This window comes from Gallus gallus, chromosome 1, assembly GCF_016699485.2.
Source record: "Gallus gallus isolate bGalGal1 chromosome 1, bGalGal1.mat.broiler.GRCg7b, whole genome shotgun sequence".
NCBI classification, from domain to species: Eukaryota; Metazoa; Chordata; class Aves; order Galliformes; family Phasianidae; genus Gallus; species Gallus gallus.
The window spans coordinates 132,673,876-132,699,892 of NC_052532.1; the positions used below are offsets into that span (position 1 = coordinate 132,673,876).

Genomic DNA, 26,017 nt, shown 5'->3' on the forward strand with positions numbered 1-26,017 from the left:
TTGAACGTACTTTCTGCAAAGTTGTGAAGTCTTGAGAATATCCGACTGGATTACAACCTGCTTAAAGGCTTGCCTCTCTCATGTCTGTGCAGCCATCTGGGTAAGGTCCTGTAACAGTCGTTGCGAGTTGTGCAGCCACTGGAAGTAGTAGCAGCAGTCTCTTCCAATTACTTCTAGCTCACGTTAGGCTCGATCTCCTCCTTTGACTCAAGGTAGAAGGAGGTAAGCGAGTGTACCTAATAAATTGATGTGCTACACTTGGCGTAAAAAGAAACATGAGGGCCTGTGCGTGGGCCTGCACGTAGCATTGTTAGCTCGAGGTGTACGGGTGATTGCTGACGTTTTTATTTCAGCTCTCTGTGCTACCCCTGGTGCACAGCCAGTTAAACTGCGTATAAAAACAGCCCTTCAATGTCAAGTCAGCTGTTTCTAAGGTGCTAATGACCCCAAAGTTTATTCTTTTTCCCCTTGGGGTATATGGGGGATTGGTTTAGAAATCTGCGTTAACTACTTGAGAGTTACGTTTCTGTGAGAAATATATCAGTGGGTATAATTAAGATTTACTTTTTTCTTGTTTTGGCTAAGAGCACATATCCCTGGCAATGTGCTGGCTGGTGAACAGCTTTGTTGTATTGCTTTTTATTAGGTATGTTCTGTCGATATAGAAGAAAAGTTATATCTGGAAAACACAAATAATTGTTGATCTTGTGCTCTTGTCACAGACAGATGGTTCTGGTGACTTGTTAATGCAGAGCTTTGGGGATAAATTGGGTTTGCGAATGTCAGCATTCTCTTAAACAGTAGAAATGATTCTCTGACCCCTCACTTTTGCACAGAGACTTAAGTCTTTCTCCAAAGATGATGAAATCCATAATACATATAATAGTTTTGGGCCTCTCGCTACAAGAAAGTCATTGAGGCCCTGGAGCTGTGAGGGTTCTGGAGCACAAGTCTTATGGGGAGCAGCTGAGGGAGCTGGGATTGTTTAGTCTGGAGAAGAGGAGGCTCAGGGGAGACCTCATCACTCTCTTTAACGGCCTGAAGGGAAGTTGTGGAGGGGTGGGGAGTCAGCCTTTTCTCCCAGGAGCAGCGATAGGATGAGAGGGAATGGCCTTGAGTTGTGCCAAGGGAGGTTCAGGCTGGACGTTAGGAAATACTACTCCTCCAAAAGGGTGGTGAGGTACTGGAATGGGCTGCCCAGGGAGGTGGTGGAGTCACTGACCCTGGTGGTGTTCAAGAAACAATTAGATGCTGTACTGAGGGGCATGGTTTAGTGGGAAATAGTGGTGATAGGTGGACAGTTGGACTGGATGATCTTGGAGGTCTGGCTGGTATAAGTGGGTGGCAATGATTGGGACAGTGAAACTTTGAGTCAGTGGATAGTTTTCTCCCCATATACCTAAGAGGAAGTAAGCTGAGATATCAATAGAAGATTAAATGATTAAAAAAAAAAACAAACCTGCAAGCTGTGATATGAGTAGTATCCTATTGCTTACTACTTTAATAGGTCTAAAATCCTAAATTTTAAGTGTGAAGTGGGAGATTTGCATGTCACCTTTCTCGCAGCTGCATTGTGAGTACAATCACAAGACAAACCTCTGGGCACTAGACTTAGTCTTTGCTCCTTTCTGCTGGTACAAGTAAAGGGAAAAAGTGCATTTGATTTACAGTTATTGATAAAAGAAAGGAGAAGAGCCTTTACTTCTTGGTTGCAGATGAGGTTACTTGAGCAAGAAGTTCCAAGAAGTTTTATCAAATCTCACATCTGAGTAATAACAGTCAATACTGGAAGATCTGAATATGTTTTACCATTCTTTCTCCCTTCAAGCAGACAATACGCATGCAAAGGTTTCCTTTTTTCCTACAGGATCAAATAAGTGTAGTGATTTGAATGACTTCTATTTAGATGAACTTTTAAACTCTTGATAACCCTACTTTCCTTTTGCCTTGTAGTGCAAAAGATGATATTGATATTGATGCCCTTGCTGCTGAGATAGAAGGTGCAGGCGCTGCAAAAGAACAAGAGCCTCAGAAATCCAAAGGCAAAAAGAAAAAAGAAAAGAAGAAACAAGATTTTGAGTAAGGGTTTTTTTTTTTCCTATCCACGTTATTTTATTTAACTGTGCAAAACTCCATTTACTTAAGTACCATAACTTTTCCTATTTTAGTGAAGATGATATCCTGAAGGAGCTGGAAGAACTGTCAATAGAGGCACAAGGAGGGAAAGCTGACAGGGAACCTTCTACAGGAAAGGTGAACACTGTGGGGGAAGGGGAAGACTATGTAATAGGAAATAGTTGGGATACGAGACGCCTCTGTCCTAGAAAAGTTAGTTTGTGTCGTGGTTGGGACTCCTAAGTGAAGTTAGTGGATATTTCTTATTATATTTGTTCAAAATGTTATAGTAAATGTCAATTGTGAAATATTTTACCCTAAGCGGTGTCTTTGTGCGATGATCATCATTCAAAGTCAATCAGCATAAATTTTAACTGTGGGCTGAGTGTAGCACATTCAGCAGTAATAGTTACTGCTTTTCTAACTTCGTCTTCAGTGAGAGAAGTTTTTCTTGACATCTCTGAATGCTGCTAACTCTCAAAAGCATGTTGTTTTTCATGGCTGATTTAATCACTTAATTACCAGGTTGAAAATGACAACGAAGATAGCTTATCAAAACAGGACAAAAAAAGGAAAGGAAAGAGCAAAAAAGCCAATCTTGAAAATGACTACGACAGTGAGGAAATGGAAGATAAAGATAGAAAATCTAAAAAAACTCAGAAAGCAAAACAAGATGTACTTTCTGGCAGTGATGACGATGATCTTGAGATTCAGCCTAAGAAAAACAAAGGGAAAACTCAGAAGTCAAACAAAAAGCATGAACTGTCAGAGGATGAAGCTAACGTTAAGAAAAGCAAAGAGCGTGTGGGGACGTTGTCTACAGGTGAGAGCGGTGACGAATCGGATGAGTTCTCCCAGCCTAGAAAAGGACAAAAGAAAAACCAAAAACCCAAGTCCACTGCTGCTCTTGGAAGTGGGGATGAGGAAGAAGAATCATCGTTCAAAGTAAAAACGGTAGCCCAAAAGAAGGCAGAAAAAAAAGAACGTGAAAGGAAAAAACGTGAGGAAGAAAAAGCCAAACTGAGGAAACTGAAGGAGAAGGAAGAATTGGAAGGTGGCAAAGAAGCAGCAAAGCCAAAGGAAGCTCCAAAAAAGGCTGAAGAGAAGGCCTCTCCTGATGTCGCAGCAGCCCCTGGCCCTGGGGGAAAAGGAGAAATTCCTGCAGGAGCAGAGGGTTTGTAACATGGTTTCTAAAACTGTAATTTAACCATGATAGGTTTTATCAGGAGGCCAGAGTATTGACAGGCTTTGAAGGTGATTTGTTGCTTTATTCTAAATTTGGAGTAGTAGTCATTTGGTAGCCTTGTCTTCCTCTTTGTTGGCTCACATGTGGCTATTTTTTCTGGTCTGTAGTTTATTCAGGTACAGGTGTAAACAAAAGCCAGATGGTGAATTCTCATTACCACACGTACGTAGCAGTTCTGTAAACATAATTTTTCTGCCCAATTATTGTTACACATCTGTTACATTAAGTCTTCAGGCCCTGTCTTTGTAACTTCAGAGACAGTTTTATTTTTTTTTATTATGAAGTGCTTATATAGTAGCCTCTGAAAATGTTCCTCATTTGGAGTTAGTTATAGTGTTGGAAACACTAATTGTATTTGGAGTTGTTAAGATTTCTGGGGTCTTTGATCTTGTCTCTTCTTTCTGTAGCTGATGACAATGAAGGGGACAAGAAGAAAAAAGACAAGAAAAAAAAGAAAGGTGAGAAAGAGGAAAAGGAAAAAGAGAAGAAGAAGGGGCCCAGTAAAGCTACAGTTAAAGCTATGCAAGAAGCCTTAGCTAAAATGAAAGAAGAGGAGGAGAGGGCGAAAAGAGAAGAGGAGGAACGCATAAGACGACTGGAGGAGTTAGAAGCTAAGCGCAAAGAAGAGGTATGGCATTTCTTACTCTGAGGACAGAGTAAGGGAGAGGGTCATCTTAACCTGTACTCTTGCTGGTGTGCAGCTGCTATATTCATATGTTAATAAGGATATGCTATATCCTTAATATGTTTTCTCATCAATGGAATAAACATGTAGCTTTTGTGTGAAGTGTGCTTTAAGATTTCTGCACATTTTTTAACCTTTCCCTAGGAACGATTGGAACAAGAAAGAAAAGAAAGAAAGAAACAGAAAGAAAAGGAGAGGAAGGAACGTCTGAAGAAGGAGGGAAAGCTTTTAACAAAAGCTCAACGAGAAGCCAGAGCCAGGGCAGAGGCTACTCTTAAACTACTCCAAGCTCAGGGTAAGTCATACTGCTGTTCTTTAGAAAAAATGAAAAAAAGGCCTACTTTTCATACCCCTTTCTCCTCTTTGCATTTTTTTAACTATATTTGACTGTATACTGAGTAAATCTTTGTAAAGCTGGTCTGGATCCTCTTGCATTAATTTGTGTACTCGCTTAAGCACGTGCATTATTTTGCTTGAAGTCAGAGGAACAGTGCTATCTCCTTATGTTTGCTTCAGGAAAAGGGTGTATAGAAGCTTTCCTACTTCTTAGTCAGGTAGAATCTACATCTCCCTTTCAGTGAAGTAAATGTATTTAATTTGTTGTAATCCTGTTTCGTCCCTGGTGACTTGTTTCTGTGGCTAAGGAAAGAAGAGAATTCTAGAAGAGACTGAGGAGTATTCATGTTATATTTGTAAAGAACCACTGTCTGACACTTTGCTGTTAGGGAGTGTGAATGGATAGAAATCTCTGTAGCTAGTAAAATGAATCTTGGAACACACAGTAAGGTGGTTGTTTCTCTTCGGTCACTGTTGTAATTACTAGAATCCTTTTATCTCCTTGCTGCCACAACTAGATTTTTCTCAAAGCAACACAGTTAATTAGGTGGGTACCTGGAAGGAACTTTGAGATTTCAGGAGGCGTAGAGATAATTAAAGGAGTAATTTATTTTTGCACCAGACTTTTGTTCTTAATTGAACTCTTTCCGGTGTTACAGTACTGGAATGTAAGGTGATGACTTGAAATTGCCTTTATTTTAATACCCAGAAAGAAAAAAAAGCTCTCCTTTAAGAGGGGGAAAAACAAAAAAAGGTACCAACCTCCCTTCAGAAATAAAAAAAAACAAATCAAAAAAAGAGCAAAAGACACAATTCTGTCTACTGAACAGCCTTAAGCTCTTAAGAAGAGATATACATCTTAACCGTTCCAGATTGCCTGCCATTTTCAGACACTCATTTTAAATGCATTTCAGTGTAGCAGACTTTACGCTGATGTGTTTGTTAAACTTGAGGTATGTATGCTCATCAAATCCTATGGAAATTTGGTAGATCGCTGTTTTTTTTCTGTTAGTAATGTAACTTCTTTAGGGGTGGTCACAGTATCTCAAGAACTGCATTTAACATTGCTCAAGTTCTGCTGCTTTTGAAAATGAGGCTTCTTTTTGAGAGTTAAGATACGCACTGAACCTACCTTCTGCTCTTCTCCTTCTGTCATCTTGCAATTCTCAAGAACTTGTGTTTATGTAAACTGAAGCAAGCAGTCACCTGATTTTTCTTTTCGGTATTCTATTTTTTCCTAACAATGTTTTTACAGGTGTTGAAGTGCCATCCAAAGACTCTGTGCCAAAGAAGAGGCCAATATATGAAGACAAAAAGAAAAAGAAGCAGCAGCAGCCAGAAAATAAAGAAGGTGTGGTTTGCATCTAGGAATACTTGATAAATTAGTCATGTTTCAGGAAATGTTTGTGGAATAAATCAGCTAAAGCTATACAAATTGCACTTCAGAGTGCCTGCAGGTTTCTTCTGTTGTTCTTTAGCTGTTTAGCTTTTTCTTTTCTGTTTTTTAACATTCAACAAAAGTACTATGGCTGCCCACCACTTAAGAATAAAGAGCTGAGCGGGCTGCTCATCTGAGTTATAGAAGTTCTGTTTTTTTTAATAGAACAGTATAGCAAGAATGAGTAGTTTATTAGTATAAGTTCATTCTCGCTTGTATTTGTAAGAAAGTGGCTTTTCATTTAATGTTCAAATCAATGGTGATTGTCATAGCTAGTAACTGAACTGTCACATGAATGCATGGAAGGCCAGATGTTTCTCAGATAAGCTGCATGCTTTAACTTTGTTTTAACGGAGTATGTGGGACTTCAGGTAGTTTGCTATCAAATTGAAATTTTCTTTAATAGCTCAACTTAAAATGAAACTTACATGTGAAGCTGAATGTCTAACTATACTTTGAAGTTTAGCCTTCTGAAAGAACGTGGAAACTAATTTGCTTTCTTACAGTTTCAGAAAGCTTAGAGGTGACTTCCCCAGCTGAAGATGCTGTAGAACTAGAAACACTGGTAAAAGAAGAGCCTCCTCTTCCAGCAGAGCCAGGTTAGTAGTAATGCTAATAAACTCAAAGCATGCAGTAAGACTGTGGCAGTACCACATGGCAAATATCTGCTGTTTTTAACACACTTCCTCTGTATCTTGTTGGATGGGAGCTGAATGGCCCTTCGTTCTTAAGGCAACTGCCTTCCTTTCTAAGGGATGAATGGAGAGAATTTTGTGGAACAAAAGGGCATGAAGCATCAGAATGAGATTGTAAGGGTCCCTTATTCTTGGTGAACTCCTATGTTCAATTACCTTAGGCAACTGTGTCATATGGGTACATTCTGTGCCCTATGATTAGCTCCCTTGACTTCTCATTTGTTTTCTGAAAGGTGATTTTTCACGTGTTATGTGGGAGTCGGGGGGGAAATATGTTGCTTCTCGTGACAGTACTGCAATCTTCATGGTGATTGTATTCTCAGCTTGAAGTGTTTTGTTTTCCCAAACGCTGAATGCAGTGAATATGGATTAGCTTGTAAAACTGAGGTGGAATCAGCCTGCTGGGTGACCGTTGCTGTCATTTTTCCCTACACACAGTATTTACTTTGGCAGAGTAGCTTAATACTGGACTTCATCCTCAGTGAGGAGACAGTTTCAATTTTTACCCTTATTCTTAAGTCAGGCAAGTAGTGACAAAGTTTCCAGCTTTGTAAAAATCAAACTGAATGTGTACTCTAATTCTGGCTTGATGCATCTCTTGAAAGAGCAATTCTAGTGCCATAAAAAAAAAGAAAAGAACTATCTGGCAGGAAATCAGTTCCTAGCTAATGTTATAGCAGTCTGAAATTTATTCTTTCTTTACATGAAATTTCATGACTGTGTGTTGTTTAGTGCCCCTTTTGAAGAGTATTAAGAATCTGCATTATTCCATTTGTCTGTTAAAAGCTGCAGTCTCTTTATATATCTGATTGAGCTCCTGCTGGAATGAATTAATTTAATCTGGAATTCGTGATGTTGTATAATTATGTCAAGGCACCTGGAGTCTTAAAATAGCACTTTCTGTAGACGTTTCATACTAATTAAAGACTACAAGTGTGGTTACAGCATTAATTTGTTTCTCTGTCACTTTGCTACACGTGGCTAATGGTTAATTGGACAGCTCCTGTCAGGAACACGATTTTGGTAGAAGTTTGTAAGGCATATATGAGGCAGGCGCTCACATGATTTGCAGGGAGCAACTACATCAGGGCTTTACTGTCTTCCAGAAATAAGCTGTGCTAGGCAAAGGTGATAGAACTGTAAGATTTACCTGGAGAGGACTGAAGGTTACATATTTCTTAAGTATGTAGCATTTTTCTATCTAGGGAATATGGAGATAATTTGGTACAATTACGGTAGCAAACTTGTAAGTTTCAGCAGCCCATATGTCAAGGGAAAGGTCATCTAAAATGTTGTGTATTGATGAGCTGTTTCTTTTCCTTCAATATTGGATTTCTTTCTTTTCAGAAGAAAAGGAGGAAGAAGAAGAAGATGATGGAGGCTTGGATGACTGGGAAGCCATGGTTAGCGATGAAGATGAAGAAAAAGGTGAGCGTGTGAATACTAAGCGGATGTATTTTTTTCTGATTAACAGTTGTTCTCAGGGCTTCGTTTTCTGTTTGTATAGAAAACAGTAGCGTGGTTAGACTCCCCTCATCCCCTTGTTAAATGATTTGCAAGGCAAGTGTGATAGGAAATCGGCATAAGATTCTCTGTTCAGAAGAAGGCAGAGCTTTCACTGAACAAATATGGTTCAGTACTCCCCTTTGGAAATCTACACTTATCACCTAAAAATACACTTATAACCTAAAATGCACTTATCACCTAAAATAAATTGGTTGGATATTTTTATTTTAATGGGAGTAAAAAACTAAAAACAATCCCCTCCTCTTATAAACCTTATCTGGGAGCCAAGAGAAACTTCTTACTTGATACTGTGTTTCTCTAGTAGCTATTCCAAATCCCTAATGGTTTTACTACAGAAATCTGGCAACATCTAGAAAAATGTCTTCTAGATGTTTCACCTCGAAGAGGTGAAAGACTGAGGTAGCCTGAAGGTTAGCGTGCATGCATTACATTAAGTTCTAGATACCTTCTCTCCTCTCCTTTGAGAGGCAAGCACAGAAGAATTAACAGAGCATTGATATTCCTGAGCATGTATGCTAAAGCCTATATTCTGTCTGTGGTCAATGACAGCTTCTATTGGGGTTGTTAAGAGCTGAGCAACAATGTAGGGCTAATTTCTCAGATATTTTCCTCCTCTGTTGGAGGAAGGATACGTTGCTGTGGGTCTTCCTGAACGGGAGTTGATTACTGTAGTTAGTGCTTCTGTGAGCTGTCTTTGTTGCTTCTTGAGATCAAAAACTGTTCAGATATTTTTTGATTTGCTCAGCCGTGGACACTTTATATTTCATTACCAGTGTGTTTTCCTGTGGTCTTAGACTGTTCTACCTTTAAAGTACTAATGGCTGCTAACCTTCCTTAAAGTCTGTTGCTGCTACACTGAGGAGAATGCCGTATTCCACTTCTTGCTACTTGTATTTGAAGGAACTGCCAATGTGATGTGGGGAAAAAAACCTTCCTGGTAATTAGATCTAGTCTATTAATAAACTGATGGACTTTCAATGTAACAAGCAAACATTACTAATCTCTTAAGAGCGGTGAGCCTACTAGCAGCTTCATAAAGAGAACAAGGTATAGCTTTAAAGAGTGTTTGTTAGCTTGTCCTTTGTGACTTTACAGGTATGGTAAGCAGGGAGCTTTCAAAGAAAGAAGATTACTTGCTGTTAGTTCTTGTTTATTGAGGAATTCCTTTGAGAAGTATTAAGTTTCTTAACAGTCTAGGAAAATTTAGGATGAGATATTTAAAGCAGTAGAAAAGCTCAGTTGTTCTCATTATTTCTTCTGCTGAAATATACCCTCCTGATCAGTAATTCACTGAATCCGTATTGTGTTGAATTTGGAGTATTGTTTTGTTTAGAAGTGGGAGTGCATCCATTCCTTTTTGACGTGCATAGAGCTTTAGAAAATGTCACTCCTCTGAGTTTTTGCAAATGATTTCAAGTGGAAGTGTGCTGCTGATATCATTCCTCCCTCCACCCCCAGACTTACTTTGCAGGTTCTAAACGTTGAAGTCAGCAGCTCTGAACATGAAACGCATTTCATATTTGCAGTTGAAAAATGATCTTGCATTGCGCTTCTGGGGTGAAACGTAACCTCAGTCCTCTCTCTTTGACAGTAGACTCAATAGACTTTCTTCATTTCTTTTTGTTGCTCTTTCCCCCGGAAATGTGAATTTAAGGGAGTTCTTACTTTAGATTTGATTTTTTGATAGAGAGCAAACCTGTTCACATTGAAGTCAAAGAACAAAATGAAGTAGATGAGGAAGAAGAAGAGGAGGAAGAAGATGAAGAGGAAGAAGAGGAGGAGAGTGAAGAATCTGATGATGCGGAAAGTGAAGGGAGCGAAGATGAGGATGAGAAGACTTCAGATGAGAGGGATGCCGATTCCCAAGCTACTGGAAAACAATCTGTGGAAAAAAAACCCAGCAAGGAAATTAGCTCTGATTCTGAGTATGACTCGGATGATGACCGCACCAAGGAAGAGCGTGCTTATGACAAAGCTAAACGGAGAATTGAGGTATTGGGATGCAGCTTTATTACGGGAGTTCTCATGATGTGTAAGAAACTGTAATTTTCAGTTCACGGAAAGGCCTTTTAACTATGTTTGTCAAAATGATGGCTTTGTCATGACACTGTTTAGGCAGGTCCAGAGATTGGTCTCATTAAGGAAAAATGCCTGCTTTTGCCTGAAGCCCATCTAACACAACTTGATCAGAAAGAACATATGTGTCAGTGTCACTCTTCCCTGCCTCTCCTTCTTCTGGACAAAGAGGCTTTTATCCTTTACAGAGAAAGATTTTAGTGTTAAAAGCTGTATTTCTAAATCATACAGCATTTTTGTGACTACTTCAGTGCCCTCTGTTTCCTTTCCTGAGTTCCTTCTTCAAAATGAACCATCGATAAAGCGAATAATGAGTTAGTCTGCGAGACTGTAACAATAACAGCAACAACAAGCATAAAACACATTAAGTATTTGCTGGAAACGTTTGGACTTGGGAAAAGAGGGATGGCAGGCCTTGAACTGCCTTGAAAATTTAAGTCCCATAGTTAACTTCGTTTAGCGTAGATATGTGGTCGGTTCAAGGGGTGAGCTGTGTCTCTTGATTTATATGTAACAGTTTTCCTATATCTTCTACATAGAAACGTCGAGCTGAAAACAGCAAAAATGCCAACACTGAAAAGCTGAGAGCACCAGTTATTTGTGTCCTAGGGCACGTAGACACAGGCAAGACCAAAATTTTAGATAAGGTAAGATGTAGAATGTGAAGGTACCTCTCCTTGTGTGTGGTTTTTTTTGGGTTAAAAATAGAAAAGATTAAATTGTCCTCAAAGGGATTACTTTAAATGGGATCTTCCATGTAAATAATTCTGGTCCTTTTTTTGTTGTTGTTGCCTTTAGCTCCGCCATACTCACGTGCAGGACAGTGAAGCTGGTGGCATCACCCAGCAGATAGGTGCGACTAATGTGCCCCTTGAAGCTATCAACGAACAAACTAAAATGGTGAAAAATGTAAGTTATAGCACTTCAAAGACTTAAGAATATGTATATAAGCTGTAAACTAGTTACTACTAGTTACTACTGTGATGAAATTGGTCCAGTTCACAGGTGATGAACGTTATTGTTACAGAGATAGCAACTGTTGTGTATTGCTGGTTTTGGATACTAGATGCTGCCTGTAGCAGCTGACTGAAAAATTTTGGCAGTGATCTCTGTTTGTAAGGGATGGAAAAATTACTTGTAATTTCAGTTTAGTAATCCTAAAACTATTCAGCGAAGTGCTGAGGAAGTGTTCTGGACAAACTTTCCTCACAAAATATTTGGCTGCTACTGAAAGTAACGATGAGCTTGCATCATTAGCTCCTGTAAAATTCTAGCAGTAAAGTCTCTCTTAATTCTATATTTTTAAACTTATTTAATTTTACAGAAGCTTTATGCAGTCTTTTAAAAATGTGAAATCCCTGGGGAGGAGAAAACATTCACAACGGGAGTGATAAATCTTGCTAGCTTGAATGTGTTTTCTGGGGTTTTTCTGTTTTTCGTTCCCCTCTTATAGGCTACTTTGTCTTACAAATCTTACCTGAGCTTATGGCTATTTGACATCTGGGAGATGTACTGCATCGTATTTTTTGTATTGCAATTAGCTTTGATTTATTTTGGGGAGGTGCTGGCTTTAAAACATGGCTGTGGATTTTCTGAAGCAAGTGCTCTCTGTAAACTGTCAGCTCTCAAGTTTTTTTCTTCTTGCATTACCTTGCCAAGGTGACTAATAGTCTGCAATGTTAGTTTGACAGAGAGAACATAAAAATTCCAGGAATGCTGATAATTGACACTCCAGGACATGAGTCTTTCAGGTAATGTTCATTCTCACAGTATGCTACTTCCCAGAAGATGCCTGAAGCATCTGCATGTATTTTTAACAAAGTACTAAGTCTTTGCCTAGTCTGTTGTGGTTCTTCTTCCCTTATAAAAACTGAAGTAGAGGTTCGCTTACTTTGCAGCTGCTTTTTATATCTGGTTAATATCTGGCATTTGATATCTGGTTAATATCCTGTCTTTATGCCAGTTGAGGCATGAGTATCTGTAAAAGCATGTAAATAATCTTTGTTAATATAATTATTGTAAGAGGGAAGACAGGGGCAGGAAGGAAAGGTAGCTGAAGAACATGTGACCTAGGTATGCTGGCATGAAAAATTCAAGCTCCTCTCCTAGTCTCCAGTTCTGTGTCTAGCTGATATAACTGAGTTCAGGACACAGACACCATTTGTGGCAGGCCTTAGGGCACTTGATAATGTTGGGATCTGTTCCTTGGCATCCTGTCACTTACAGCCCTTCCTCTAGCCAGCTTTTATTCAACACTTCAGGTGTCTGATACTGGTGTTTGTCCTAACATTGAGTCATCTGTCTCATTCAGATTTCCCTCCTATATTTCACTGTAACCCTCTCAATTCCCACTCAAAGCAATTCAGTGAATCGTAACTTGTAAAATGTCTGTAATAGCAGGAAAGCTATAGGGAGAATTGTAGTTTCTTCTTACTTTTGCTTACGTGTATTCAAATATATACTGTTAAATGGACTTCACGGTTAACAGCATTATTTCAGTGTTTCATGGATACATAATAAAGAGCAATTTCTGATAGGGGGAAAAGATGAGTATTTGATCAACTTTAACTTTTTATTCATAAGTTTGACACTGTATTTGGTTTGTTTTTTAAAGTTCTGTTGCTTCATGATGTTTTTTTCTCTTTTAATGTTACAGCAATTTAAGAAATAGAGGAAGCTCACTTTGTGACATTGCCATTCTCGTAGTTGACATTATGCATGGTTTGGAGCCACAGACAATTGAATCCATAAACCTGTTGAAATCTAAGAAATGCCCCTTTATTGTAGCTCTCAACAAGGTAAGAAAGCTTTTCACTCTGGTGGTATGTTTTTATATTGTAATAAGGTATTTTGAATCTGACCATTTTTTGTTGTCTTTCCATGATCTTGAATTGTTTGTGCAAAGACTGAAGTAGTGGTTCTTACCTCCTTTCTGCTGCATTTTTGAAATTCTTGATGGTCAAACTGCTTTACAGGAGCTATGCAGGCAGGAGCAATGTGGCAGTTTGTCTCACAGTTCTTACTGATAACTTACATAACTTCAGTATACTTTTGAAAGTGAACTGAGTATTAGTATTAAAGGTTGCTGGAACCAAGGAAGCTTTATCTCATTACTGAAAATAGCTGTGATGGTTTTAAAAAGCTTGGATGGAGAGGTGATAAGGCCAGAGATTAAATAACAGAAAGATCTTACATTTTATGTTATAGTCCAGTCACTTAGGTCATCATCCATTTTCTAAGATCCAGTTCTGAGATGTAAAGCCAGTGTTAAGGTTCTTTGGACCTAAGACCAGTTTGCTTTCTGGGAAGTCTTTCTGAAGCATGCAGTTATGTTTTGGATAGCCCCAGCCATCTCTGTAGCAGTGTGGGAAAGGGTTCAAATTCACCATTAAGTTTAGAAAAGTCTTTGTAAAATGAGTGCAGTTACTTTTCAAGGGGAATAAAAAACAGCCTCAAGTTTTTGTGTACGTAAAGCTGTACACGAGTCTCTTTCATCTGTGTTTTATCTTAAACCTGACGTAAGTGATGTATGTAAACTTTTTCCATATGAACACTGACTGTTATCGTTTAAATGATTAAAATATGAAGTAGTATTGCTCTCCTGAAATTCTCTCTGACATTGGGTAGATACATAGAGAAAAAATGCCTTTGAAGCAAGTAGATTTGATAGCTGGACATCCAGTAGCGCTAGCTGGTGAAGTATTTATTTCAAATCATGTGGTGTAAGCATAAAGTTGTCCTTCATGTTGCATAAGATGATGTATTACTGTGTTTTCAAGATCGATAGGTTATACGACTGGAAAAAAAGTCCTGATACAGATGTAGCTGTGACTTTAAAGAAGCAGAAAAAGAATACAAAAGATGAGTTTGAAGAACGTGCAAAAGCTATCATAGTGGAATTTGCAAAACAGGTAGGTTGGAATATGCAAGTCTCTTCTGTTAATAGAAGTGGTAGTAAGGATGGTGCTGCAGGCGTGGTGGTTTTGATCTCTTCTGACACAATGGTGTCTACTGTCCGTAAGCCAAACTTTGTTGTCAAATAACAGCTCTTTGAACTGCTCCGTCTTTGGAGTGCTAGTCTGGAGAAAAGTAACAGCTAATTGCTGTGCGTGGTCAGTGAAGACGTGATTTGCTCTTCAAGTTCCCTGTCCCTATTCTTACCCTCTTTGGGAATTACATGGGAGAATGCCATCTGTCCCTTGTTCCCTTGGACTCTGGCGGGGCATTAGTCACATAGACTCTGGGAACAGCTGTTGGTGGCATACAGTAGTATCTACAAACTTCATGTGGTAATAGGCTCTGCAGAGTTATCCCATGCTGCATCCAAGTGTAGGTTGAAGCTACACATTCCTTAATGAGCTGCCAGTAACTGTGTTGGTTTTATTTTAAATTAAATTTGAGAGTTGCAGTAGTGGTTGGCTGGAATTGTATGTTACTGTTAACTGTCTGTATACAGGGTGTGTGTGTGTGTGTGTGTATGTATGTATCTGTTTTTCCCCAAGTAACTATTAATCCTGATTGCAGGGTTTGAATGCTGCCTTGTTTTATGAGAATAAGGATCCCCGCACTTTTGTTTCTCTTGTACCTACCTCTGCTCACACAGGGGATGGCATGGGAAGTCTGATAGCTCTTCTCGTTGAGCTAACGCAAACTATGCTGACCAAGAGATTGGCTGAATGTCAAGAACTGAGAGCTCAAGTCATGGAGGTAATTCAGCAGCTATTCTTTGAAACTCACTCAGAAGTTGCTGCCCTCACCCCTTGCTCCCTTCTACTTCGCTTACAATTAAAAAAAGAAATGGATGTTTAAGCGGAGAGTAACTTTCTTTCCCTCTTTCATTCAGGTTAAAGCACTGCCAGGCATGGGCACTACCATAGATGTTATTTTAATTAATGGACGCCTGAGAGAGGGAGACACCATTATTGTTCCTGGTGTAGAAGGTCCCATAGTGACTCAGATTAGAGGTCTTCTGCTACCTCCTCCTATGAAGGAGCTACGAGTTAAGGTATGGAAACTGGAGTAGTTGGTGAGGAGTGGCAACCAGGACCTCTTCAGAACCTATATTGTCTTGTCATATTTGAGTTGTTGAAGGTTCTGCTGCCCTGGTTTTAAAAGACTGCCAAATGTTCTCATCTAACACAGCTGTGGGGTAGGACAATTGCCTTGGATGACTTTAAGTCTGATGTCCTGCTTTGGACTCTGCAGCTTTACGGTCATAACCTGATAATTGCTTGAGAGGAAAAAAAGCATACCGACACTTCTGCTTAGGTTAAATCCTCCCTGTTGGAAACCTGAATATATTCTGCTTACTGTAGGATCTATGAAAGCATTTCTGGCCATTGCTTCCCTTTATTCAAAGCAGAAGATAAACCAGCGTGTGAAACTGTTATGAGACTTGTGTCGTATGTGGGTTAAACAGCAGTGTTAACAGATTACAAGTTTCCCAGGTCAACGAGATGGATTTTAGTGATTTGATAGCAGATGTGTTTGTGGTGAGCAACTTCCTATCACTGCTTATAGTTTCCTAATGTGTCCAAGTTGTTGGTCCTCTTTTGTGCCTTTGACAGTTCCCCCGCTGCTTCATGCCTCGCCTCCCCTTCCTGCATCCCAACAATAGTAATAAAAAAATCTAATGGGAGAGGAGTATTCAGATAAACAGAATGTCAGAACTGTGAAGTAGAGAAAGTAACTGATAGATGGGAAGAGCTGGACTTCACTGTCAACCCATCTGCTGTGCTTGCTGGTTCTTCAGCAGCTCTTTACTACTACTTTGTATTGCCGTGTAGCATCAATGTGAACTCTTTCCTATTGTGTGCTCTCCTTTTCAGAACCAATATGAAAAGCACAAAGAGGTCGTTGCTGCTCAAGGTGTGAAGATTCTTGGGAAAGATTTGGAAAAAACATTGGCTGGTTTGCCATTGCTTGTAGCTCATAAAGAGGATGAAGTCCCAGTCCTTAAGGTGAGATGGCTGATGTTGAAATGAGACACTTAAACTGGGGGTGATTGAGTTCTCTGGTGATGAGGCTTATTCAAAGATTGAGAGCTCAATGTGCAAGTAACTTGCTATACTTATTTTTTTGGTTATGTTTGAGAAACTGTTATATGGACACAAGGCTCTGCAGCATCTTAAGTGTTCCTGCGTTGCTGTTTTTGGTACCTTGATTCTTAGTTTTCCCTGGTATTTTGCTGGGTTGTCTCTGCTTATGGAATAAGGACTGAAAACACATCATAGCACAGTTAGACTGCATTATTAATTACTGATTCAGCATCTATAGTAATTCGTACATATATTTCAAAGAAATCATCCTAGGCGTATCTGCTGGTGGAGTTTCTTAAACATCATCAGAATTGGAAAGCTAATTCAAGACTTGTGGAATAAACTTTCTTTTGTAACTTTCAAAGTGGCCAAAGAAAGAACCCACCTACCTGAAAAACTGAAATTCAGATGAGATGCTCCTGCCCTTCCAAAGTGAAGAAGCTAGTTTAAAAAGAAGACCCACTGTGCTGATAGTTTATTTAACCATAGTTCTACTTCAGCCTACTGTCTACTCACCTTTGTCTCTTAAGGAAGGTTAATCTTTCAGGTCCTCCAATTACAGGCTTTTTCTGGGTAGATCAGAGTACGTATGTAAAATCTACTTGTAGTAGATGTGAGAGCTTAAAGTAAAAGGTAACAACTATTGATCTGTTAGAGGAAAAGAATGTTCAGGCTTGAGAGGCACAGGCTCTTGAAAGCAGGACTGTAACTTCTCTGAGAGCAACAAGGTGGCCCTTCTGCTCTGGCATCCTCCATGGTGTACCTAGGCCTTGCTGCTCATGGGGCATTCAGAATGCTTTTCAGCCAATGGTTTTAGGGATCTCTGTCTTTGTTAATCTTCAGTTGAGCAGCTGAAGATACTGGCACATGTGTGTTCATTCATCTTGCTGGTAGAAGCCTACTGTGCTCGGTGGAGCAACATAGCCTGCAGAGAAGTGTTACTGACTCCCAAAATGGGTATCTTTGTGTTATGTGGTCACCTTCTGTCAGAGTCCTCAAATACAATTTGGTACAGGCTCTTCTCACCAAGCCAGTATATCACAGGGCTGTGTGTGACCTGCACTGCGAGGCTTCAAGTTGGTACCTGTTGGTATGGCTGTCGTGAACAGGAAGACTGTGTACCAAGAACAGCAACAGAACTAAACCTTGCTTTTCTTTCTCAAGGATGAACTGATACATGAACTGAAGCAAACACTGAATGCAATCAAGTTAGAAGAGAAAGGTGTTTATGTCCAGGCTTCTACTTTAGGGTCTTTGGAAGCATTACTTGAATTTCTTAAAACGTCGGAAGTGCCAGTAAGTGCTCTCTGTGCTGCATCTGATGTTGTTTCTATTGCTGTGTTGTGGTGTTTGAGTTGATAACTGTTTCCTTTCAACTCGGAAAGGTCAGTGACTGATTTGTGTGCCTTTCCTCTTCAACAGTATGCAGGAATTAATATAGGTCCTGTCCATAAAAAAGACGTTATGAAGGCATCCGTTATGTTGGAGCACGACCCACAGTAAGTAAGCGCTTTGCTTTACTGTGTTGGTAAATGCATAGCGGTGTTTTGGGAAGCCCCCCCCCCCTTCTCAGCTGCAGTTCTGTGATCTGTCTGGTGAACTGCTTGACTTCTTTCTGTTGCAGATATGCAGTCATCCTGGCATTTGATGTGAGGATCGAACGCGACGCGCAGGAAATGGCTGATAGTTTAGGAGTGCGAATTTTTAGTGCTGAAATAATTTATCACTTATTTGATGCCTTCACAAAATATAGACAAGACTACAAAAAACAAAAACAAGAAGAATTCAAGTAAGTAAAAGCAGTTTTATTCTACATGCTTCGTAAGTAACGCAGTCTCTTAATCCTTTTATTACTAAATGAAATCGCATTTAGCTCGTTGATTGCAAGGTATCGCTTAGAAGTAGTGAAGGAAGGAAAAGAGGAAGAAGATGGGACCAGAAACTGTTAGTTTTCAGGAATACAGTCCAGTCTAAATGTTTACATCCAGGATTAGGTTTAGTAGAGTGGGAGCTGTGAAGTGGTTACAAGACTTACTTAGTTCATACAACATGGAGTGTTGGTAATAAGGTTTCCCTCATGTACTTGGTGGTTTTTCCTATTTTGTGACAGAAGGGAGCTGCAGAGTTGAGAAAGCAAGCAGAAGGATTTGGGTTCTGTTGTTTCATGTTTATGTAATTCCAGTGAACAGGGCTTAGTTTTGACTGCAATAGCATGAATATGCCATCATTTAATGATTTATGGGGATCCAAAACTTAATTTTTGGAATCTGGTCCTCAGTAAAGACAGTAAGTCAATATATTTTTAATCCAAATTTGAGACTATGTAGCTTAACGTCTTAAAATACTTGTTCAGAAACAAATTTCTTCTGATGGATTGTGGCAACGCTTCTCATGCTCCTCTGACACTATAATTGTACTGCAATTACTGTTCCTTTGGTCACGGTCTTAGCCGATGCCTGAGCCAGTCACAACAAAATCCATGCCATCCCTGCCTGGTTATTGTCACCTATAGTTCTTGAAGATGGAGTATGGAGTAGAACCAGCAGAGAATTTTCCTGCCTGATGCTTTGCCTGAGTGGCATTGCTAGAATAAACACCCAGGCTGTGTGAGAGAGGGCAGAACCGTGTGCTCTGGTTGCTATTGCAGCGTCTATTTCAAAATGCCTTTTCTTTGTTGTCTTCCAGGCATATAGCAGTATTTCCTTGCAAGATGAAAATACTCCCTCAGTTTATTTTCAATTCCCGTGACCCAATAGTGATGGGTGTGGTTGTGGAGGCAGGCCAGGTGAAACAGGGGACTCCCATGTGTGTACCCAGCAAAAACGTGAGTAAGAGCCTCTTCCCAGGGATGCTCGGGAACTGGTAGTTGCTGGGATGATATCCCAGGAAATGTCTGCATGCACTTCCTTGTTGTGCAGAATTTTGGCAGAGGAGATGAGATGCAGAGTTTTAGATCAGTTACTGCAATGATCAGCCGTCATGCTACTCTGCTGGAAGAGTCGCGTCCTGCAGCAAAGAGAGCGCCCTGCCAAGAAGCATAGCATGGCTGTGGCAGGCAGCCTCCCTCCTTCGTCCTGCAATTTTGATGTTGTGATGCAAAGTAACAAGCAAAACTTTCATTGCTGGCTGCTAATAAGGGGGGAACTCAAGTCTTGACCTTCTGAAGGATAACAAATACATAAGGCAGATGAGCTACAGGGGGGTTGGCACCGCTGCCCTTTTCCATGTGTGCTCACAGTGCACATTGCTTTGCACGTTCTGAGGTAGTGGCTCCAATAGCTTCCTGTGAGCAACTAGCAGGAATGGAGAGAGCACTCATGCACGGGTTGTGCTGATCCATCTTACAGTTTCTCCCTTGTGTTACAGTTTGTTGACATTGGAATAGTTACAAGTATTGAAATAAACCACAAGCCAGTGGAGGTGGCGAAAAAAGGCCAAGAAGTGTGTGTTAAAATAGAACCTATTCCTGGTGAATCACCGAAAATGTATGGACGGCATTTTGAAGCAACAGACATCCTCGTCAGTAAGGTAAAAGCCAGCTGTATTTTTGGTGTATGACTTAGGGGTAACGAAGTGAAACAGTTGAATGAAGCCTGAAAAACTGATACCAGTGACCCTCTCTGGGGACAGAGTGCCACCTGAAATTCCTCTTGTGTGGCTCTGTTCACCAGCTTTTCTCTGTAGCCTTACTTTGACTTCTGTAGTAGTGCTGCTCAGGAGAGTCAAAGGAATGAGGTGCTGTAGCTTAAAGCACTTGGAAGCTCAGCGCACCAGAGGGGGAAACCAGTGAGCTATTTGCATGCCTTTGTCTGTAGGCTGAGCCTGAGCACCAACTTTCCTGTTCGGTAGATGGGTGCCTTTTCTATAGGTTACTGTTCCCAGTGTGTGAAAAGCTGCCTTTGTCATCGTGCACATCTGTTTCTGATGGGCTTGTCTTGTGTGTTGCAGATCAGCCGTCAGTCCATCGACGCTCTGAAGGACTGGTTCAGGGACGAAATGCAGAAGTCTGACTGGCAGCTCATAGTGGAGCTGAAGAAAGTGTTTGAAATCATCTAGATAACTTTTTACAGCGCTGGGAGGCAGGAACAGACTTGCTATTCCTGTTCTAAAAGTTACCAACAAAGTCACATACTGAAGACAGTGTTGGATATATGTTTGGGAGGAAAATATGTGGATAAAATGTTTTCCATGAGAAACCAAGAAATTTACACTGGTTTGACAGTGGTCAATTTACATGTTCCCACGGTTCCAATGTGCCTGTTCACCTTTCCCACCGCCCTTCCCCATACTGGCTGCTGTTTTAAAGTTTGCCCTCTTACACCTCTTTCTCTTCCACCTTCCTTCCACCCTTTTTCCCTCCTCTCTCCAAAATAAAGTAAAATAAATTGAATTTTTATTACAGAACTAAAGCTCTTTCACTTTTATACTGATGAGATCAGTACTGCAGTATTTGATTAACTAAGCTTCTGCAGACTTTGTGATTCTTGGGACATTTTTGATGTAAGAAGTACTTCTTTATTTATGCATACCTCTTTCCTTGACTCTCTTTTCCAACATTCTTCTGCTTTGTGCCTATAGACATTTTTTTAAATAGACAACTAGGCAATTGGATCTTTCTGTATTTGCTTTGTGTGAAATGATGTAAAGCGTAGTTGGCCGCCTTCTACTGCTTGTACAGTTCATGACAGTCAACCTGTAATCATTATAACGCAGAGCTGCAATAAAGGAGATGGACATACGGCTGTTTGTTTCACAGTGCTTCACTAAACAAAATGTCCCTCGTGAGCTGCAGGTCAGAATGACAGGAGGGTCGTGGCGGGGAGGTTGGATGTGGCACCTCTGCAGCTGCTGCCCAGTGATTATCTGCACATAAGTGCTGCCTTTGGGTGCTGCCACAGACCTATGGTCACATATCATAGTAGGACTGGTCCGGTTCAAAAGGTGTTTTGTTTCTGTGGTTTGTGATGACCAGGAATCAGTGCCATCCCTTCACTCCCACCGGCTCCCCCAGTCTACCTTTCCTCAGGCCCTCCTCTGTTAGTGTACGACTTGGGGTGAGAGTTGGGAAACAAACGCAAGCTGAAGTGAATTCCATAATGAGCTGAGATTTTTAGCATTTAAAATGTAAGAACTTAACTTGCACTGAGCTGTTTGATCACATTTCTTCTGTCACTTGAGATCTCTCTTCTTTACTTGGAAAAAAAACCTGAGTTTAATACGGGGCACTGTACATGCTCCATTACAAAGGAACATTTAATAACATGCCACTTCTGAAAATGGAGTTTAATTGAACTTACCAGGAATTTTTTTGGTTTGTTAGACTTTATCTTGCCCTGGAAAAGGACTTTTTCATCTTACTGGAGTGAGGTTAGACTCACATCACTGCACATGGCTGTTCCGGGGTCTCAGAGAGGAGACTGCAATTAATTGTTATAATTTTCTTTTGCCAACTATGCAATCATGAAAGCTACGCTAATAAAAGATGTTAAGATCATGGATGTCAACTAACGTGGTCTTGCTGTATTCTTAATTTGTCTCCTCACACCCGGAAGGATGATGCTATTTTTACAGGGGTGTGGGGGGTGTTAAAAGGAATTTTTTGTACGTACTTTGTCAATTGACAGCAAAGAAGGGACTGTCTCTGTTTTCCTTACTCCTCTCGTGGTGTTCGTACACATGGATGAGATTCCCCACCCTTATCGGAGCTGAACAGTCCCAGTGCTCTAAGCCTCCCCTTGTATGAGAGCTGCTCCATTCCCTTAATCACCTGGAGTAGGTTCAGTATGTGCATGCCTGTTTGCACAGAGCCCAGAGCTGTCCCACTCCCTCAGCCTGCTGGTGCCGGCTCTTCCTCATGCAGCCCAGGAAGCTGTGGACCACCTCTGCTGTGAGAGCCCTACTGGCTCGTGTCTAACTTGAGCAATGGCATTCCATCTTGCAATTCTACAGTCACACTTATGTGGGTAATTGATCCATTCACCCCCACATTTTTTTTCATAAAAAGTTTTTCTCACCATTTGGGTTTTCTTCAAGTGCCTTTGGGTTTTCTTTTCAGGCAGCTGAACCACCTTCCTTCAAGATACTGAGCTAAATGTTACTACACGAGGCTGATATGCATCTAGAAAAGCAAACTTGTCCAGAACACCAGCAGTAGAGGTGTAAGCGTACAAATCCCTTATCTTGGACAAATTGTTGGGGTTATTTCATTGAATAACCCAAGTTGAATGCATCAATGAATAATCCATCAAGTCCAACTCCTGGCTTCACACAGGACCACCCAATAAATCAGACCATATGTCAGAGAGCTGTGTCCCGACACTTGGCAGCTTGGGGCAGTGACCACAGCCCTGGGGTGTCCGTTCCAGAGTCTGACCACGCTCTGCTCAGAACCATTTCCTGATAGCAGCTATAGACCCCTTCTTGATAGACTTCTGCTACTCACACAGCCTGTGTTGTTGCACAGAGGAAATGTGTGTTACGCAGTGGGATGTGAAGAGTGGAACGTGGCTCTACTCCAAGTATGAGCAATTCAGAGGACGGATACAGACTTATTGCTCCACTTTGGCTTACTCTCTGGCATACAGGGCTTATTTTGAGTAATGTTAAAAGTCTCCATTTGAGGGACAACTCTATACCTGAATATAAAGAGCTACCTGTACCTCAGCTACCACCTGTGCTGGGAATGCCTGGGCAACGCTGGCTTCTTTTACTGAAGGATGAAGCAGAAATGAGATGGTATTCTTCCCTTGGTCTGAAATCTGTAATAACACCAGTAGAGCCAGAAATAAGAGTGCAGTAGATGGGCATACAGCAGTCTCCTGCATATGCTGAGATGGCCTCAATGTGTAGGACTTCGTGAAACGAATCAAAGCTGTGGCATCAATAGAAGGGGTTAGCGATATTCAAACTGAAGCATGACAAAATAGAATCAGTACAAAAATATACATACAGTTCTTTATTAAACAACTGTAAACACTTCACTGTAAAAATCCATAAAACTTTATAAACAAACATTTTGTAAATAGATTCTATACTACAATAAAAGAATTTTAACACAATTATTTACATGCAATACTGACAAATTTGGCACTTTCTGAAAAGAAATGTACAAAACACTTTGTTGTTTAAAAAGAAATTTGAAATTATAAAAACTCAGGGCATTACTATCATGCACTTTGCAAATACCTCACAAGCACTTATGGCACAGCTAGCAGAGAGCTCCAGGCTCTCAAGTTCCTCACTACAAGTTCAGATAACTTTTAATGTGCTTCCGTAAGTTTGCTGTAGAACTACCTGAACATTGTCAAGAATGAAGTCAAATGCCATATTCCAAACTGATTCCACAGATGACTGCATTAACCTGAAGGGAAGACAAAAAAAAAAAAAGAAAAAGGGTGAAAATGACCACTACAGAAACAGCTTTTCTTACTTTTGGTCTTCAAACTGAGAAACAATTATCACAAAAATGATGAAAGAAGGGACCTTCCAATGACTTCACACAAAAGAAGCCCAAACGGCAATTTTTACATAATCACAGAAGTTTCTGCATCCCCATCTGTCCTTTCTCAGACTCAGACACACGCACTACACCTCTCTCTCAACAAATGCCAATGATAACTGTGGCGTTTTAATCATAAGTTTGGGGGATTCTATACTGTGTGTGCAGCTATAAGTGGAACCAAATCACGAACACACAGGTAAGCGTCAGTTAGCTCTATCGTTCATCTGCTTCTAAAAGCAAAGCAAAGCAAATTAAAAAATACCTAAGGAAGACAGAGCCACTGTGCTATCTCTCTCTCCCCCCTTCTCAGTCACCTCCTGGATAACTGCTGCAGGAGAGCAGAGGGCTCCTACATGCACCGCTTTGGAGGATCTAGTGTCACTGCCACGTGGGCAACTGCGTATCCTTTGCTTCCATGTCCCTGGTCCTGTGCTTGCTGAGACACTGCCATCAGAGCACATCTCATATATGGGGACCAGCAATGATACCTGATGCTATCTGCTAAGTTCTATAAACAATTTACAGTATTCAACAGAACAGTTCACTGCAGATTTCTTGTTTTCTGAAGCCTAAACACATCCCATAATACAAAAGTTGTAGTCTTTTGGGCATGACTGGATCTGTGAAATAAGTGTTCTCATGATCTAAGAAACAGAAAGCTGAGCTACATGGTTAAGTGTCAGTAAGCAGGCCACAAATGGAAACTGGGCCTCCTGACTCACGGGAGGAGTAATAGCACAGCAACCAAGCGACAGGAATGGATTTAATGGGGTTGGAGAGGTGAGACAGGATCCGGATAGAGAACCGAAATCGAGTGAGATTTATGGAAATTTAAGGAGGTTTAAGGAAAAATAAGGAGATTTAAGTGATAAACGAATGAAAACAGGGTGAAGAAAAGGGATAATGACAAAAAACTCTCTGCAGCAAATATTTTTAAAATGCTACTATTCATTTTTCACAGATTATCTGCTTTATCAGCCCAACTCCCTCCCTCTCCCCACTTTAATAACATTTAATAAGATTTAAGCTTGAATTATTTACATTTATCAACGAAATGGCTAACGGGCTTGTGGCCTCACAAATATCTAATGCAAAAGTGCTAATGACTTAAATTATCACAAATAATAACAGGGAAGCTACCTTTTCATGTACTTAACAACCAGATCCAATTTTTCCAAATCTTTTTCTTCTATTAGATCAGTACAATACTTCACAACCTGCAGAATGTCTTCTTCCATAGGATCTGTAAAAAAACAATGCAAAGAATGGAGAGAGCTTTTCTCAAAGTACACTCTCAATGTAACCAAAGAGTAATTAGAACATGCTTGAAGAAAAGGAGGCAGCGTTAGCACTTCAGGTGCCAATCTGACAACTGCTGTATTCCCATACCTCCCCCCAGCATCAGAAGTTCTGTACATAAATGGACTGCAACGCCCTGAAGCATCACACTCTTATTTTATTCTCTCTTAATGTAAGGACAAGTGGCAACCAAAGGGCAAGGGAAAAGAAACAGGGACTTAGATGGGAATGGTTCTTTCAGAACTCTTGAGGAAAATGGCAGTGTCCGGGATATGAACACTCCTGCAGGTCAGATTTCCCAAGATATGAAGGCACTGCTAACTGTGTGACACGATGATGAAATTTAAATCACAGTTTAACAACAGTGTTATACTTTTACATTTTATTCTAGAATTCATTCTGGCAGTTTTTTTATGTGAAGAAATCTGCATTCCTTTTCCTCTAAAAACAGCAACTTCGTAAGTGGAATTCCCTTTTAAAAGCTTTAATCCATAGAGCTGTACCATGCTGGACAAAGTAAGAAAAACCTTTCATGCAAGTAACATCAAGGCATCACATGAGCCTCACACATGGGCTGATGAGCAGATAGATTGTCATGATGCTAAACACAGAACAGGAGCTGGCAAAACCAAAGAACAACCGAGTAGGAAGAATCTACTTACTGCAGGACTGCAAAACATTAAGTTAAGATCACTGTGAAAAGCAACCAGCAAAAGAAACGCTGATGGAAGATGGAAGAAAATACAAAGAGCTTGCTAAAGAATTAGAAAGCTTTCCCTGTGATGCAAGTAACATCATCACTAGCACGGAATCCATTACCTGAAATAGTTGTTATCCATTCTTTCAGCAGCGTTTTTACATCATTGAATTCAACAGCTCCAGCCAGGTTGGGTGCCTGTGGCCTGAAGGAACCACACTGTTCAGTCTGCAGAGCTGATGGGTCTGAAGCATCGGAAGTTGACGGAACTGCTTCCAGCTGTTTGAAACGAAAGTTGGCAATGCTCAGCCTGACAAGTACGGTAACACCAAAGACACACACGCTTTGTAATGATCTAATAAAG

At 40.4% G+C, this 26,017-nt stretch overlaps 2 protein-coding genes across 7 annotated transcripts in view; one reads left to right on the forward strand and one right to left on the reverse strand.

Moving 5' to 3' along the window:
- Positions 1-20,894, forward strand: part of EIF5B (eukaryotic translation initiation factor 5B) — a 30,681-nt gene extending 9,787 nt beyond the window's left edge. The window contains exons 2-24 of the mRNA NM_001038496.2: positions 1,954-2,079; positions 2,169-2,253; positions 2,641-3,289; positions 3,769-3,989; positions 4,191-4,341; positions 5,638-5,733; positions 6,327-6,419; positions 7,863-7,943; positions 9,730-10,034; positions 10,658-10,765; positions 10,917-11,027; positions 11,802-11,869; positions 12,775-12,916; positions 13,898-14,029; positions 14,643-14,825; positions 14,962-15,123; positions 15,947-16,078; positions 17,321-17,452; positions 17,579-17,655; positions 17,781-17,945; positions 18,842-18,980; positions 19,523-19,684; positions 20,105-20,894. Of these exons, the coding sequence (NP_001033585.1) occupies positions 1,954-2,079; positions 2,169-2,253; positions 2,641-3,289; positions 3,769-3,989; positions 4,191-4,341; positions 5,638-5,733; positions 6,327-6,419; positions 7,863-7,943; positions 9,730-10,034; positions 10,658-10,765; positions 10,917-11,027; positions 11,802-11,869; positions 12,775-12,916; positions 13,898-14,029; positions 14,643-14,825; positions 14,962-15,123; positions 15,947-16,078; positions 17,321-17,452; positions 17,579-17,655; positions 17,781-17,945; positions 18,842-18,980; positions 19,523-19,684; positions 20,105-20,212 (3,628 nt within the window). The 3' untranslated portion in view covers positions 20,213-20,894. The remainder of the gene's footprint in view (positions 1-1,953; positions 2,080-2,168; positions 2,254-2,640; positions 3,290-3,768; positions 3,990-4,190; positions 4,342-5,637; positions 5,734-6,326; positions 6,420-7,862; positions 7,944-9,729; positions 10,035-10,657; positions 10,766-10,916; positions 11,028-11,801; positions 11,870-12,774; positions 12,917-13,897; positions 14,030-14,642; positions 14,826-14,961; positions 15,124-15,946; positions 16,079-17,320; positions 17,453-17,578; positions 17,656-17,780; positions 17,946-18,841; positions 18,981-19,522; positions 19,685-20,104) is intronic.
- A 2,204-nt stretch (positions 20,895-23,098) lies between these two features.
- Positions 23,099-26,017, reverse strand: part of REV1 (REV1, DNA directed polymerase) — a 53,452-nt gene continuing 50,533 nt past the window's right edge. For all 6 annotated transcript variants that reach the window (XM_040699117.2, XM_015277717.4, XM_046940951.1 and 3 more), the window contains 3 exon segments: positions 25,776-25,932; positions 24,798-24,900; positions 23,099-23,516 (listed from right to left, as the gene is read on the reverse strand). In XM_040699117.2, the coding sequence (XP_040555051.1) occupies positions 23,405-23,516; positions 24,798-24,900; positions 25,776-25,932 (372 nt within the window). In that variant the 3' untranslated portion in view covers positions 23,099-23,404.